The sequence below is a fragment of the Eulemur rufifrons genome, chromosome 8 (assembly GCF_041146395.1).
Source record: "Eulemur rufifrons isolate Redbay chromosome 8, OSU_ERuf_1, whole genome shotgun sequence".
NCBI classification, from domain to species: domain Eukaryota; kingdom Metazoa; phylum Chordata; class Mammalia; order Primates; family Lemuridae; genus Eulemur; species Eulemur rufifrons.
This window is the reverse complement of record NC_090990.1, coordinates 73,107,993-73,122,697: the sequence shown is the minus strand read 5'-3', so window position 1 is coordinate 73,122,697 and position 14,705 is coordinate 73,107,993. Positions and strand designations below refer to the sequence as shown.

At 37.7% G+C, this 14,705-nt stretch overlaps 1 protein-coding gene across 3 annotated transcripts in view; it reads left to right on the top strand.

Annotated features, from left to right (window-relative positions):
- The window catches only part of EVI5 (ecotropic viral integration site 5), a 180,763-nt gene that overhangs the window by 106,714 nt on the left and 59,344 nt on the right, over positions 1–14,705 (top strand). For 2 of the 3 annotated variants that reach the window (XM_069478215.1, XM_069478213.1), the window contains one exon: positions 1,326–1,421. The exons of the other annotated variant lie outside the window; for it this stretch is intronic. In XM_069478215.1, coding sequence (XP_069334316.1) covers positions 1,326–1,421 — 96 coding nt within the window. The remainder of the gene's footprint in view (positions 1–1,325; positions 1,422–14,705) is intronic. 3 annotated transcript variants of the gene reach the window in all.

The following is a 14,705-nucleotide window of genomic DNA, read 5'->3' as shown; positions in this document are numbered from 1 at the left end:
TTTCAATGGCACATATAAAGCTGTAATTCCATCAACTTGTTCTGGTGTCATTAAAAACCAAGAGTGAAGCTTGAGTGGTTTATCGGTGTCACTGAAATCCAGAGATGAAATTACATCCTAATAAATATGCATGGCTGTTACAATTTACACTGACAGAAATCTGTAGGCAGTACTGAAATTCGTACTTAAGCATAGTCCCTTTTGAAGGATATGACTAGACTAATTTAAAAATTAAATGATATTAAATGAGGTTATATTAGTCTGATTTGTCATACCAATATCTAATTGAGTTTTATGACACTAAATTGTGCTGACTTTTCTTTAATAAAGAACTAAATTTAATCTTTTTTCATTGTTGGTGTTAGTTTTCTTTAAACATATTTTAGTAACACTGCTACTGGATTTAATATTGTTCCTCAAATGCCTTAGCACAGTGTTAAGCAGAGTAAAGTGTTTTTGGAAATAAATCTTTAGGGATCTTGCTGTTGAAAATAATTGTTCTCTTTGAATTTATCTAAGTAATGGGTTCAGATTCAGAATATTAGAGGATTTTAAGAACTGATATGGGATTTCATTTAATTTTTAATCATTCATTAATACCTCTATGGAGTATGTTGCAGATGCTGTTTCTGATATTGCCCTGTGTCTAAGCTGTGTGTTGATTTATTTAATCTTTTGTAATTCCTTTTGCATATTTTGAGAATGATCAGTGCATTAATTGTCACCCTAGCACCTAGTACATTCTGATTAAATGTGTTTTACCTTGTTATATTGGAAAGATTTAGGAACAAACCTAACTTTTTTGAGGAAGCCAGTTCTTGAATTATGTAAATCTGATTCATTTTCATTTAGTTTTATATGATTATAGCTTATTACTAATTGTTAATTATTAAAGATCATTTTATTTTTATTTATGTAAAATATCATGATATTGTTTATAATATTTACATTATTTTCCCTCTACACCTGAATTTGAATGTTCTCACTTAAAGGTGAAATAGTGCAAGTCTATCATGCCCAGTTTTAAAGTGCAAAACACTGAAACCCAGGTGTTTTTTCATAAATTTCACACAAATTAATTTATAGGCAAAACATGATTTGAATTGATATATGGCCATTTATAATTTTCATTTATTTCACTTGGTATAATATTTATATTTCACTGCTTTGTTGTGTACGTTGAACACACAGTGGTTCATTATGAATGCTGCTTTAGACCCTGCTCGGTAATTCTATGTATTGTTTATGCACCTTATTACTTTTTGGAGATCTGAAAAACCTGAATTCCAAACATACCTTGTTTATTGTTTTATTTGCCACCCTAGAACAAGGAAGAAGTGATGGCTGTAAGACTCCGGGAAGCAGACAGCATAGCTGCTGTGGCTGAACTACAGCAGCACATTGCTGAGCTTGAAATCCAGGTACTATATAAAAATAATAATGTACATGTAAAAATAATGTAATAGTTCATTCATTCCTCTGCACCTGAACATTTACTTATTTATATCTTTATCATCATGACTGTGATTCTATTTTCAATATTTATTCATTTCCAACTCCATTTTTTAATCATTGTAAAATAGACACAACATAAAATTTGCCATTTTAAAGTGTATGGTTCTGTGGCATTAAGTACATTGACATTATTGTACAACCATCACCACCATCCATCTCCAGAACTTTTCATCTACCCTAACTGAAATTCTGTACCCATTAAACCGTAACTTCCCATTCCCTTCTTCCCCCAGCGTCTGGCAACTACCATTCTAGTTTGTCTCCATGAATTTGACTGCTCTAGTTACCTCACAGAAGTGGAATCATATAACATGTTTCAGTGACGGACTGTATATATGATGGTGGTCCCATAGATTATAATGGAGCTGAGAAATTCCTATCACCTAATGACATCGTAGCCATCTTAACATTGTAGTGCAGCTCATTGCTCATGTGTTTATGGTGATGCTGGTATAAGCAAACCTACAGTACTTTCATTCATATAAAAGTATAGCACATATAATTTTGTATAGTACATAATGCTTGATAATAAACTACTATGTTACTGGTTTATATATTTACTATAGTATACTTTTTTTTTTGCTGTACTATTTCTCACTGTTTTACAGTATACTCCTTCTATTTATTAAAAAAAAAAAAAAAAAAAGGTAACTATAAGACAGACACAGGCAGGTCCTTAAAGAGGTATTCCAGAAGAAAGCTTCATTCTGATAGGAGATGACAGCTCCATATGTGTTAATGTCCCTGAAGACCTTCCATCTGGACAAGATATGGAGGTAGAAGACAGTGATATTGATGATCCTGATCCTGTGTAGGGCTAGGCTAATGTGTGCCTTTGTGTCTTAGTTTTTGTCTGTTTGTTTGTTTTGAGATAGGGTCTTATTCCGTTGCCTGGGCTAGAGTGCAGTGGCATCATCATAGCTCACTGCAACCTCAAACTCCTGGGCTCAAGCAATACTCCTGTCTCAGCCTCCTGAGTAGCTGGGACTACAGGTTTCCACCACCACACCTGGCTAATTTTTGTATTTTTTGTGGAGATAGGTCTTGCTTTTGCTCAGGCCAATCTCGAACTTAGGGTCTCAAGTAATACTCCCTCCTCTGCCTCCCAAAGTGCCACAATTACAGGCATAAGCCACTGTGCCCAGCCTTGTGTCTTAGTTTCTAACAAAAAAAAAATTTAAAAATAGAAAAAGCTTATAGAGTAAGGATATAAAGAAAAAACTTTTGTATAGCTGTACAATGTGTTGTGTTTTAAGCTGTGTTACTACAAAAGAGTCAAAAGGTTACAAATTTTTTTTTTTTATTTTTATTTTTTATTTCATCTTGTTATGGGGGATACAGAATTGCAGGTTACATAGGTTGCTCTTGTACCGCCTTTCCCCCCAAGTCAGAGCTCCAGGCGTGTCTGTTCCCCAGGTCGTGTGCATTGCACCCATCATGTAGGTATATATCCCTCCCTTCCCCAGCCCCCGCTTCCGGAGTCAGCATCTTCAAGTGTTACCACTCTCCAAACGGTGCGCAATGCACTCATTGTGTAGGCATACCCCCATCCCCCCCCACCCCCCACCTCAGTCTGATATCCAATTGGTGTCGTTCCCAGATTTGTATTTAGGTGATGATCAGGGAAACCAATTTTCTGGTGAGTACATGTGATGCTTGTTTTTCCATTCTTGGGATACTTCACTTAATAGAATGGGTTCCAACTCTCTCCAGGAGAACCATAGAGATGTCGTATCTTCATCATTCCTTATAGCTGAGTAATATTCCATGGTATACATATACCACAGCTTACTAATCCAATCATGTATTGATGGGCATTTGGGTTGTTTCCACATCTTTGCTATTGTGAATTATGCTGCTATAAACATTCGGGTACATGTGTCTTTGTTAAAGAATGACCTTTTTTCCTTTGGGTATATGCCCAGTAATGGGATTGCTGGGTCAAATGGCAGGTCTACTTGAATCTGTTTAAGATACCTCCATAATGCTTTCCACAGGGGTTGCACTAGTTTGCAGTCCCACCAGCAGTGTATTAGTGTTCCTGTCTCTCCACACCCACGCCAACATGTGTTGTTTTGGGTTTTTTTGATAAAGGCCATTCTCACTGGGGTTAAGTGATATCTCATTGTGGTTTTGATTTGCATTTCTCTGATGATTAGGGATGTTGAGCATTTTTTCATATGTTTGTTAGCCATTCTTATATCTTCTTTCGAGAAGTTTCTATTCATGTCATTTGCCCACTTTTTGATAGGGTTGGTTGATTTTTTCTTGCTGATTTTCCTGAGTTCTAAATAGATTCTTGTTATCAGTCCTTTATCTGATGTGTAATACGCAAAAATTTTTTCCCATTCTGTAGGTGGTCTGTTTATTCTCGTGACTGTTTCTTTGGCTGTGCAGAAGCTTTTTAATTTAATCATGTCCCATTCATTTATTTTTGTTGCTGCTGTGATTGCGTTGGGGGTCTTCTTCATAAATTCTTTGCCTAGGCCAATGTCTGTAAGAGTCTTTCCTATATTTTCTTCTAGAATTCTGATTGTATCACGCCTAAGGTTTAAGTCTGTTATCCACCGTGATTTGATTTTTGTGAGAGGTGAAAGCTGTGGGTCCTGTTTCAGTCTTCTACAAGTGGCTAACCAATTCTCCCAGCACCATTTATTGAATAGGGATTCTTGTCCCCAGAGTATATTCTTTCCTGCTTTGTCAAAAATTAGGTGACTATATGAGGATGGTTCTATATTTGGATTTTCTGTTGTGTTCCACTGGTCTGTGTCCCTGTACTTGTGCCAGTACCAGGCTGTTTTAAGAACCACGGCCTTGTAGTATAGTTTGAGGTCTGGCAAATTAATACCTCCCATTTTGTTTTTGTTGCTTAAAATTGCTTTTGCTATACGGGGTCTTCTCTGGTTCCATACAAAGTGTATAATTATTTTCTCTACATCTGTGAAGAATGATGTTAGTAATTTAATAGGGATTGCATTGAATCTGTAGATCACTTTGGGTAGTATAGACATTTTAACAATGTTGATTCTTCCGATCCACGAGCATGGTATATTTTTTCATCTATTTGCAAGTTCTGATATTTCTTTTCTCAGTGTTTCATAGTTTTCCTTATAGAGGTCCTTTACCTCTTTAGTTAGGTATATACCTAGATATTTTATTTTCTTTGTTGCTATTTTGAAGGGTATTGAGTCTTTAATTTGGTTTTCTGATTGACTGTTATTGGCATATATAAATGCCTCTGATTTGTGTATATTAATTTTGTAGCCAGAGACTTTGCTATATTCGTTAATCAATTCCAGGAGTCTCATGGTTGAATCCTGGGGGTTTTCCAGATATAGCATCATATCGTCAGCAAAAAGTGAGAGTTTGATCTCTTCCTTCCCTATTTGGACTCCTTTGATTCTGCTCTCTTGCCTGATAGTTCTCGCAAGGACTTCCAATACTATGTTGAAAAGTAATGGGGACAGTGGGCAGCCCTGTCTCGTTCCAGTTCTAAGTCGGAGTGCTTTCAATTTTTCCCCATTCAGAATGATGTTGGCTGTAGGTCTGTCATATATGGCTCGTATCATTTTTAGGTAGGTTCCATCTACGCCTGTTTTGTTAAGCGTTTTTATCATAAAAGGGTGTTGAATTTTGTCAAATGCTTTTTCTGCATCTAATGAGAGTATCATATGGTTTTTGGTTTTGCTTCTATTTATGTGGTGAATTACATTTATAGATTTACATATGTTGAACCACCCCTGCATCTCTGGGATGAAGCCCACTTGGTCGTGGTGGATTATTTTTTTGATAAGTACTTGGATTCGATTTGCTAGTATTTTATTGAAAATTTTTGCATCTATATTCATGAGAGAAATTGGTCTGTAGTTCTCTATTTTTGTTGCGTCCTTTCCTGGTTTTGGTATCAATGTTATATTGGCTTGGTAGAACGTGTTGGGGAAAATTCCATCCTTCTCAATATTGGAGAATAGTTTATGTAGGATGGGCACCAGTTCTTCTTTGTATGTATGGTAAAATTCAGGTGTGAACCCATCTGGACCAGGGTTTTCTTTTTGGGAAGGTTTTTTATTGCTGTTTCAATTTCGGTTCTTGATATTGGTCTGTTCAGGTACTCTATTTCTTCCTGGTTGAGCCTGGGAAGACTATGTGTTTCTAAAAATTTGTCCATTTCCTCCGCATTCTCCAGTTTGTGTGCATAAAGATTTTTGTAGAATTCATAGATGATACCTTGTATCTCTGTAGCATCGGTTGTGATTTCTCCTTTCATGTTCCTAATGGAGGTTATTAGAGATTTTACTTTTGTGCTCTTGGTTAGTCTAGCCAGAGGTGTGTCTATTTTGTTTATCTTTTCAAAGAACCAACTTTTTGTTTTATTAATTTCCCTTATAGTTTCTTTGTTGTCCTTTTCATTTAATTCTGATTTGATCTTAGTAATTTCTCGCCTTCTGCTGGGTTTGGGGTCTTTCTGTTCTTCTTTCTCCAGCTCTTTGAGTCTATTCGTTAGGTTGTCTATTTGCATGTTTTCTGTCTTTTGGATATAGGCATTTATGGATATGAATTTCCCTCTCAGGACTGCTTTAGCTGCGTCCCATAGATTTTGATAAGTTGTATCTCCATTATCATTTAATTCAAAGAAACTTTTGATTTCCATCTTGATTTCTTCCTTTATAGAATAATTATTCAGGAGAAAGTTATTTAGCTTCCATGACTTTGAGTAAGAGTGAGGGTTTCTGTTTGTGATCATTGTTACTTTTATTCCGCTGTGATCTGAGAAGATGCATGGTATAATTTCTATTTTTTTGAATTTTTTAAGACATGCTTTATGTCCTAGGACATGGTCAATCTTAGAGAATGTCCCATGAGCTGATGAGAAAAATGTATATTCTGTGGACTTTGGGTGGAATGTCCTATAGATGTCAGCCATGCCCATTTGTTCTAGCATTCTATTTAGGTCCATTATGTCTTTGTTTATTTTCTGTTTAGAGGATCTGTCCTGTACTGTCACTGGGGTGTTAAAGTCTCCAGCTATTACAGTATTATTATCTATCATTTGGTTCAGATCTAGTAGGGTTTGCTTTATGAATCTAGGTGCACCTAGGTTGGGTGCATATATATTGAGTATAGTCATGGCTTCTTGTTGAATTGTGCCCTTGACCAGTATGTAGTAGCCATCTTTGTCTTTTATTATTTTTGTTGGTTTGAAAGCTAAGTTATTGGAAATTAAGATTGCCACACCAGCTTTCTTTTGGTTACCATTTGCTTGAAATACTGATTTCCATCCTTTTACTTTCAGTCTAAATGCATCTTTGCTTGTTAGGTGGGTTTCTTGAAGACAGCACATACTTGGCTTGTGTTTTTTTATCCATTGGGACAGTCTATGTCTCTTGAGCGGGGAATTCAAGCCATTCACATTTATTGAGAAAACTGATAAAGTGAGACGGTTTTTTGTTCAGCTTGTTGGGTAGAACTTCATTGTGATGTTTTCTCTCCTGGGCCATTGTGGTATCTGGAATTTCACCTTTAGCTCTTGAGTAGTTTTACATTCGTGGATCTTTCTTGTGCTGATCCGTGTGTAACTCTCTTTTGAGTACTTCTTGTAGGGCTGGTCTTGTCTTGGTGAATTCCCTCAACCTTTGTTTATCTGAGAATGTCTTAATTTCTCCTTCGTATAGAAAACTTAGCTTAGCTGGGTACAAGATTCTAGGCTGGGCATTATTCTGTTTCAGAAGCGTGAAAATGGGGCCCCAACCTCTTCTTGCTTGTAAGGTTTCAGCTGAGAAATCTGGCGTAATTCTGATGGGTTTTCCTTTGTAAGTTACCTGTTTCTTTCTCCTTACAGCTCGGAGAAGGGACTCTTTAGTGGATATTTTGGTCAGCCTGATGACTACGTGGGGTGGTGTTTTCCTATTTGCTATGAATCTCCCAGGGGTCCTTTGAGCTTCTTGAATCTGTATGTCTAGAGTATTGGCAAGGCCTGGAAAATTTTCCTCCATTATGTCTTCAAATAGCTTGTCCAACCCTTGCTTATTATCTTCTTCACCCTCAGGAATGCCAATAACTCTCAAGTTAGGTTTCTTCACATAATCCCACATTTCTTGAAGACTCAGATCATTTCTCTTACTTTTTTGATCTATCTCTGTGACTGACTTATTTAGTTGGAAGGAGTTATCTTCAATTTCTGAGATTCTTTCCTCTGTTTGATCTACCCTGCTTTTGAGACTTTCCACAGTGTTTTGTAGCTCTCTGAGTGAATTCTTCATTTCTAGGAGTTCAGTTTGGTTTTTCTTCAATATTTCAATTTCTTTAGTGAATTTTTCCTCCAAATCCTGTATTTTTTTTGCGTTTTCCTTGTGTTGTTTATCCATTGATTCTTGTATATTATTCAGCTTGTTTATGATCCATAATTGGAATTCTTCCTGTGACATGTTGGTGTTTTGAGTCTGGTTTGTGTCAAATGGTTGAGAGCTGGTATTTCTCTTTGGGGGTGAGCTTTCTGTTTGATTCTTTGTGCTTCCTGTGTTTTTTCGCTGGGCCCTTCCCATCTAGATTAATCGTTGGATCTTTTCTTATAGATTTAGTCTGGTTAACAGCACTCTTTGTGCTCTATTCTTAGGCTGTGGGGCAGTCTAGGTATATTGCTTCCTTTGACAAGAGGGGAAGACTGTTGTGAATTGTTTAGAGATTTTTCTATTTCAGTTGGGGGACTGCTTCTGATGGGTCCAATCCTAGAGGATTGGAGTGATCCAAGACTGCTTTGGCGAGTTAGGACACTGTGTTGTGGTCTTTCAGAAGGCAGGCAGGGTCCACACTAGTAGTAGACCGAAATTCTCTTTGTTTGTTTGTTTCCCTTTGGTTCTTCCTCTATAGGGGTGGTTTCTGTCTCTATCTGCAGGAAAGATACTAGCTATGGGGAGTGGACGGTGCCCTCGCTCGCTCAGCGCCCCAGTTGCTGCAGCTCCCACGGGCAAAAGTCTGCCTTGGCCCAATGTTCCCCAGGGACCAGGCTCCACACTCTCACTTCTAGAGAAGTAGTCAATGTTTAGACATGGGCGGGGTCCCTATATAAGGTCTGTGGACCAGGGGAGGGGGCCGTCCAGGGAGCCTCTTGGCACCCTATTGCTCCGCAGTGACTTGGCTGTGGGCCCCAAGATGGCGATTGCGCGCCCGCAGATCGCTGGCGTTGAGGGTGACTACTCAGGTTCCGGTATGTACCAGAGCCAGGGGCCTGGCCCGTTCCGAAGCTCACTGTGGCTTCCCAGTTAGAAGGCAAAAAGAGAGAAGAAATAAAGAAAAAGAAAAAAGAAAAGAAAAAAAAAAAAGGAAGAGAAAAGAAAGAAAAGAAGGAGAAGAAAAAGGAAGAGAAAAGAGAAGAAGAGAAGAGGAAAAAAAAGGAAAAAGAGAAAAGAAAAAACAAAACCAAAAAAACAAAACAAAACAAAACAAAAAAACCAGAAAAACCAAACAAACAAATAATACAAAAAGACCTAACCCAAAAACACCAAAAACACAAACACAAAAGAACAAAAACACGAAAGAACAAAAACAGAGCTACACAGCACATCGCTAAACGAAGGGATACACAAATCTGAAGTATGTAGTTCAGCGTCTCAATGATTGTGTTTTTGCGCCTTAGCGCAGCTCTGCCCCTTCACGCCCGCTCCGTTGGGTCCCCAGCGGCGACTCAATGTTTGGTTTTTTTTTTTTAACGTCTTAGTGCAGCTCCGCCCCTTCACGCCCGCTCCCTTGGGTCCCGAGCGGCCACTCCATGTTTTTTTTTACGTCTCAGCGCAGCTCCGCCCCTTCACGCCGAGCGCTGCCCCAGTGGAGATGGTGCGGGCCCAGAGACCAGCGGAGGGCGCCGGGGGGAGAGCGAGCCGCTCGGCACCTTATGGCTCCCGAGCGGTTCCGCCTTTGCTTTCAAGATGGCGCCCGCAGTGCTCCGGGGTGGGAGGGGGACTGGCTCCCCGGCAGGCAGAGACCAGAGACCGCCGCTGCCGGGGGGTTGGTGGGCAAAGCCGCCGGGGGCCACCGGCTGAAGAACCACTGACAAAAGTGGCCCAGAGGTACAGCGCAATTCGCTGATCGAGGATCCTTCGTGCCCCTCCCCCCCGGCGCAAGTCCGTCCCTTCTCGCCAAGGGCTGTCTCAGCCGAGACTTCCCAGGTTCCAAGCTATTCTCCCGAAAAAGCCTCCTGACTGCAATGCCCTACGTCTCCTTCAGTGATTCTGCTCTGGCTTGCGGGGGGGCGGGGGGGGGCGGGGGGGGGGTGTCTCCAAGCAATTGGGGGTGGAGGTCAGTGAGGAGCGCAAGCCCCTTTCCCAAAAGACTGCCCCCGCCCCACCTGGGGGCAGGCGCAGCCGGCCGGCGCTCCGCTGGCTACTGTCTGTTCCGCGCCTTCCGCAGAGTTCCACGATCTTAATTTTCGTTCACCTCAGACCTCACTTGCTCTGTTTGTCCCACGCTGATTCTCCGTGGATTCACACCGCTGTTCCTGTGTGGGAGCGGTCCTCTAGCGTTGTGGCAGGTCCGGATCCACGGCTTCCTCGCCGGAGCGCAGATCCAAGCAGTCACCACCACTCCGCCATCTTCTGTCTCCCAAAATTTTTTTTAAGTTTATAAAGTAAAGTTATGGTAAGCTAAGGTTAATTTATTATTGAAGAAAAAAGTATTTTTTTTTTTTTTTTTACAAATTTAGTGTAGCCTAAGTGTATAACGTATATAAAGTCTATAGTAGTGTACAGTAATGTCCTAGACCTTCACATTCACTCATCACTTACTCACTCACTCACCCAAAGCAACTTCCAGTGCTGCAAGCTCCATTTATGGTAAATGCCCTATACAGGTGTACCATTTTTTAATCTTTTATACCATATTTTTGCTATACATTTTCTACATTTAGGTATGTTTAGATACACAAATACTTACCATTGTATTACAGTTGCCTACAGTATTCAGTACAGTAACATGCTATACAGGTTTGTAGCCTAGGAGCATATAGGATATACCATCTAACCTGGGTGTGTTGGCTTGATGTGTAGGCTATGCCATCTAGGTTTGTGTAAGTATACTCTGTGATGTTCACACAACAAAATCGCCTGATGCTTTTCTCAGAATGTATCCCTGTTGTTAAGTGATGCATAACTGTTTTTGTCCTTCTGTGCCTGGCTTTTTCATTTAGCATAGTGTCCTCAGAGTTCATGTATGTTGTGGCATGTGTCAGAATTTCCTTCATTTCTAAGGCTTCATTGTATGTATATACTACATTTTCTTATTTGTTCTTTCATGGACATTTGGGTTGCTTCCATGTTTTAGCTATTATGAATAATACTGCTATGAACATAAGTGTGCAAATATCTGTTTAAGTCCCTCCCTTTTTTTAAGTTATACCTAGAGGTGGAATTGATAGATCATACAGTAATTCTGTTCAATTTTGGAGGGGATTGCCATACTGTTCTCCACAGCAGCTACACAATTTTATATTCCTACCAGCAATGCATGAGGGTTTCATTTTTTTCCATATCCTCACCAACTCTTATTCATTTTCTGGATTTTTTTAATAATTACCATCCTAATAGGTGTGAAGTGGTATCTCATTGTGGTTTTTATTTGCGTTTTTCTAATGACTAGTAATGTTGAGCATCTTTTTATGCGCTTATTTGGCATTTATGTATCATCTTTGGAGAAATGTCTGTTCAAGTCCTTTGCTTAATTTTAAATAAGGTTGTTTTTTGTTTTTGTTGAGTTGTAGGAGTTATCTATATATTCTCAATATCAATCTCTTATCAGATACATGGTTTGTAAATATTTATTCCCATTCTTTGTGTTGCCTTTTCTCTCTGTTGATTTTGTCCTTTGCACAAAAGTTTTTAATTTTGCTGGACCAACTTACCTGTTTTTTCTTTTATTGACTGTGCTCCAAGTCCATTTTTCGTGACAGTTTATCATATTTGTATATTGTCAAAGCTATTTTCAAAAGAAAATTCAAAGCTTTGAAAATGAATGTGTTTTGTCACTTCTTATGTCCTACTTATGTGATCAGGTAGTAAGTTTCCTATATAGGCAAAGTATTATGTTTAAAATCTTAAGTCTTTCAAAGTTTTTGATTATATTCTACTTTGTCACAATACAGTTTTTGCCGCAACATCTAGAATTTTCTTCCCACCTGCAATTTCCTTTGTCCTTAAATTTCTATTTATAATTCAGTTAATTTCCAAATTTACATATTATAAACTTATCTTTTGATCTGGAGCAAAAGTAATCACAACATGTTATGATTTGCATGTGTTTATAAAAAAGTATCTTTTACGTTCTGTTGGTAATATTCTTCATGAAGTGCACATATTCAGAAAAACCTCAGACATGAACCAACTGCATAATATATTCTTAATCATTTAATTAAATCATACTATCATATGGAATTTTAGTTTCAGTCTCTACTTTTCTAATATCAAGAAAATGATTAAAATTTGTCACATTTCTGTACATCTTAATCGCAACAGAGCAAAATTTAAATCACTCTTTTCATTGGATCTGAAATATCTGTTAAATGAAGAACCTGGTATACAGCATGTTTTGTTTAAAATGAAATATATATTACATCATTTTTGAAAAATGAAAAACAAAATGCATGGAAATTTTTTTTTAGCATCTCCCCCTCCCTCCCCTACCCTCAAGCCCCTGGTAACCACCATTCTACTCCCTACTTATGAGTTCAACTTTTTTAGATCCCGCATGTGAGATCATGTGGGATTTGTCTTTCTGAGCCTGGCTCTTTCACCTAGCATAATGTCCTCCAGGTTCCTATGTGTCAAAATGACAGGATTTCCTTCTTTTTTTAAGGCTGAATAGTATTCTATTATGTATATATACCACAATTTTACTAAGTATCCATAATTTATCTACTGATGGGTACTTAGGTTTGTTTGTTCCATATCTTGGGTATTGTGAATAATATGATTAACATGGGAGTGCAGATATCACTATAACATACTAATTTTGTTTGAATATATACCTAGTAGTGGGATTGTTGGATCATATGATAGTAATATTTTTAATTTTTTGAGGAATCTCCATACTGTTTTCTATAACGGCTATACTAATGTAAATTCCCACCATGAGTGTGTAAGAGTTACCTTTTCTCCACATCTTCTTTGGTATTTGTTGTCTTTCATCTTTTTAATAGTAGCCATTCTAACAGGTATGAGGTGATGAAAATTTTACTGTCAGTAAGAATATGTTAGCATCAACTGGCTCTTGATAAAATGATCACTGGAATCCTAATTGCCAAATTTATTGGTATTTTATCAGGATTTACTCTGTTTATGCTTATTGCATTTGTTGTTGTAGACCACTTCCTCCTCCTTGTATTCACCCCTCCCCTGACTTTCCTAACACCACTCACTTTTGACTCTCTGCTTTCTTGACTGTTGTTTTCAGTCATTTTTATCAAATCAGGATATGTGTATTCCTCTGAGAATCTGAGGTTTTGACTTTTAAAAAACTGTACCTGAATGCAAGGTCTCAGGGCCATCTTTACAACAATGAATCTTAATTTATTTCCAGCCTTAGCCTGTTTCTCCTTACCAATAATTTTAAAATCTTTTTAAAAAATTATCATGCACAATATACAGAGAAGTTTGTAAAACAAAACTACATTATATGAGTAAAAGCATTTCACATATAACTGCTACCAAGGTCGAGATAGAGAATATTGTACTTGAGAAGTATACCCAATCACACCCTGCTTCTTTATCCTGACTTTTATGATAATCACTCTTTTGCTTTTCCTTATAGTTATATGATCTTTGGATGCATTTCTGATCCATACAGTTTAGTTTTCCCAGTTTCCCAGTTCCCAGTGTCATATTGAATATTTTCTGTCTCTTCTTTCTTTGTTCAACATTATTTTTGTAAGTCATTTTTATTATTGTACAGATTTCATTTTTTTAATATATCACAATGTATTTACCAATTCTATTGGTGGATGTTTGGGAATTTCCAGGTTGGGACTGTTACAGATAGTGCTGTGATTATGAGCAATCTTGAACACTACATTGATCACATGTGCACAAGTTTCTCTCTAGCATGTATACTAAGGTGTGGAATTGCTGGGTTGTAGGGCGTGCAAATCTTCAACTTTATTTTCCAAATTACTTGTAGTAGTTTAAACTCCCAACAGCAGCATGTGAAAGTTCTTTTACACATCCTTCCTAACACTTGGTAGCATCATATATTTTAATTTTTGCTAATCTGGTGGGTATACAGTGTTTCATTGTGGTTTTAATTTACATTTACTTGATTACTAAGGAGGTTGGCCATTTGGATTTCCATTTTTGTAAAGTGCCTATTAAAGTCTTTTGTTTATATTTTTCTATTGGGTTGTCTATCTTTTTCTTGTGGATGTGTGGTTATTTATATATTGATGTTTTGCAAATATCTACCCCCACTCTATTTCTTGTCTATTGTTGGTTTTTTCTTTATTGTGTCTTTTGATGAGGAGAACAGTAGTTTTAATGGGCACTGAACAGTTCCACCTGGAAGTTGTATAGGCACTTCAAATTTAGCATGTTTAAAATCATATATGTTCCAAAGTATCTTCCTTCTTTTGTATCTCCAATCTTGATTAATGGATCATCTCTTTTAAAATTATTCAACCTAGTAGTAATTTTACTTACTCTTTCTTACCCTCTAGCATATATACCAAAGGTATATATGTAAAGTAGGTAAATTTTCAACTTTTAGTAGGTAACAAATTATTTTACAAAGTGCTTGTGCTAATTTACTTTCCCACCAACATCATACTTATTATAGGGTAGCCTTCAGACAATTCTTAATGGTTCAAACAGATTAAAAATTGTCTTGCCCAACTCTTCAATCCTTCAAAAGGGAAAAGTCTTCAGTAAGTCTAAAACTAAATCAAAGGTAATTTGAATCATTTTTAAAACTCTTTTTTGAATCATTTCTATTCCCCTGCCACTCCCTTACTTCATCTGCTTATCTCTTCCCTTTTCTCCAGTCTCAGCTCTTCTACAGATACCAGAGCTGTCTTTCTAAAACGTATAAACTTGTATTGACTGCCTTTTACATACCACATCAAATCTCATCAGAACTCCTTGGCATGAAATCCTTATTTTTTGATTATTGCCCAAACTTGAATTTCTAGCTTCATCTCTCACCATTGCCTCCCCATC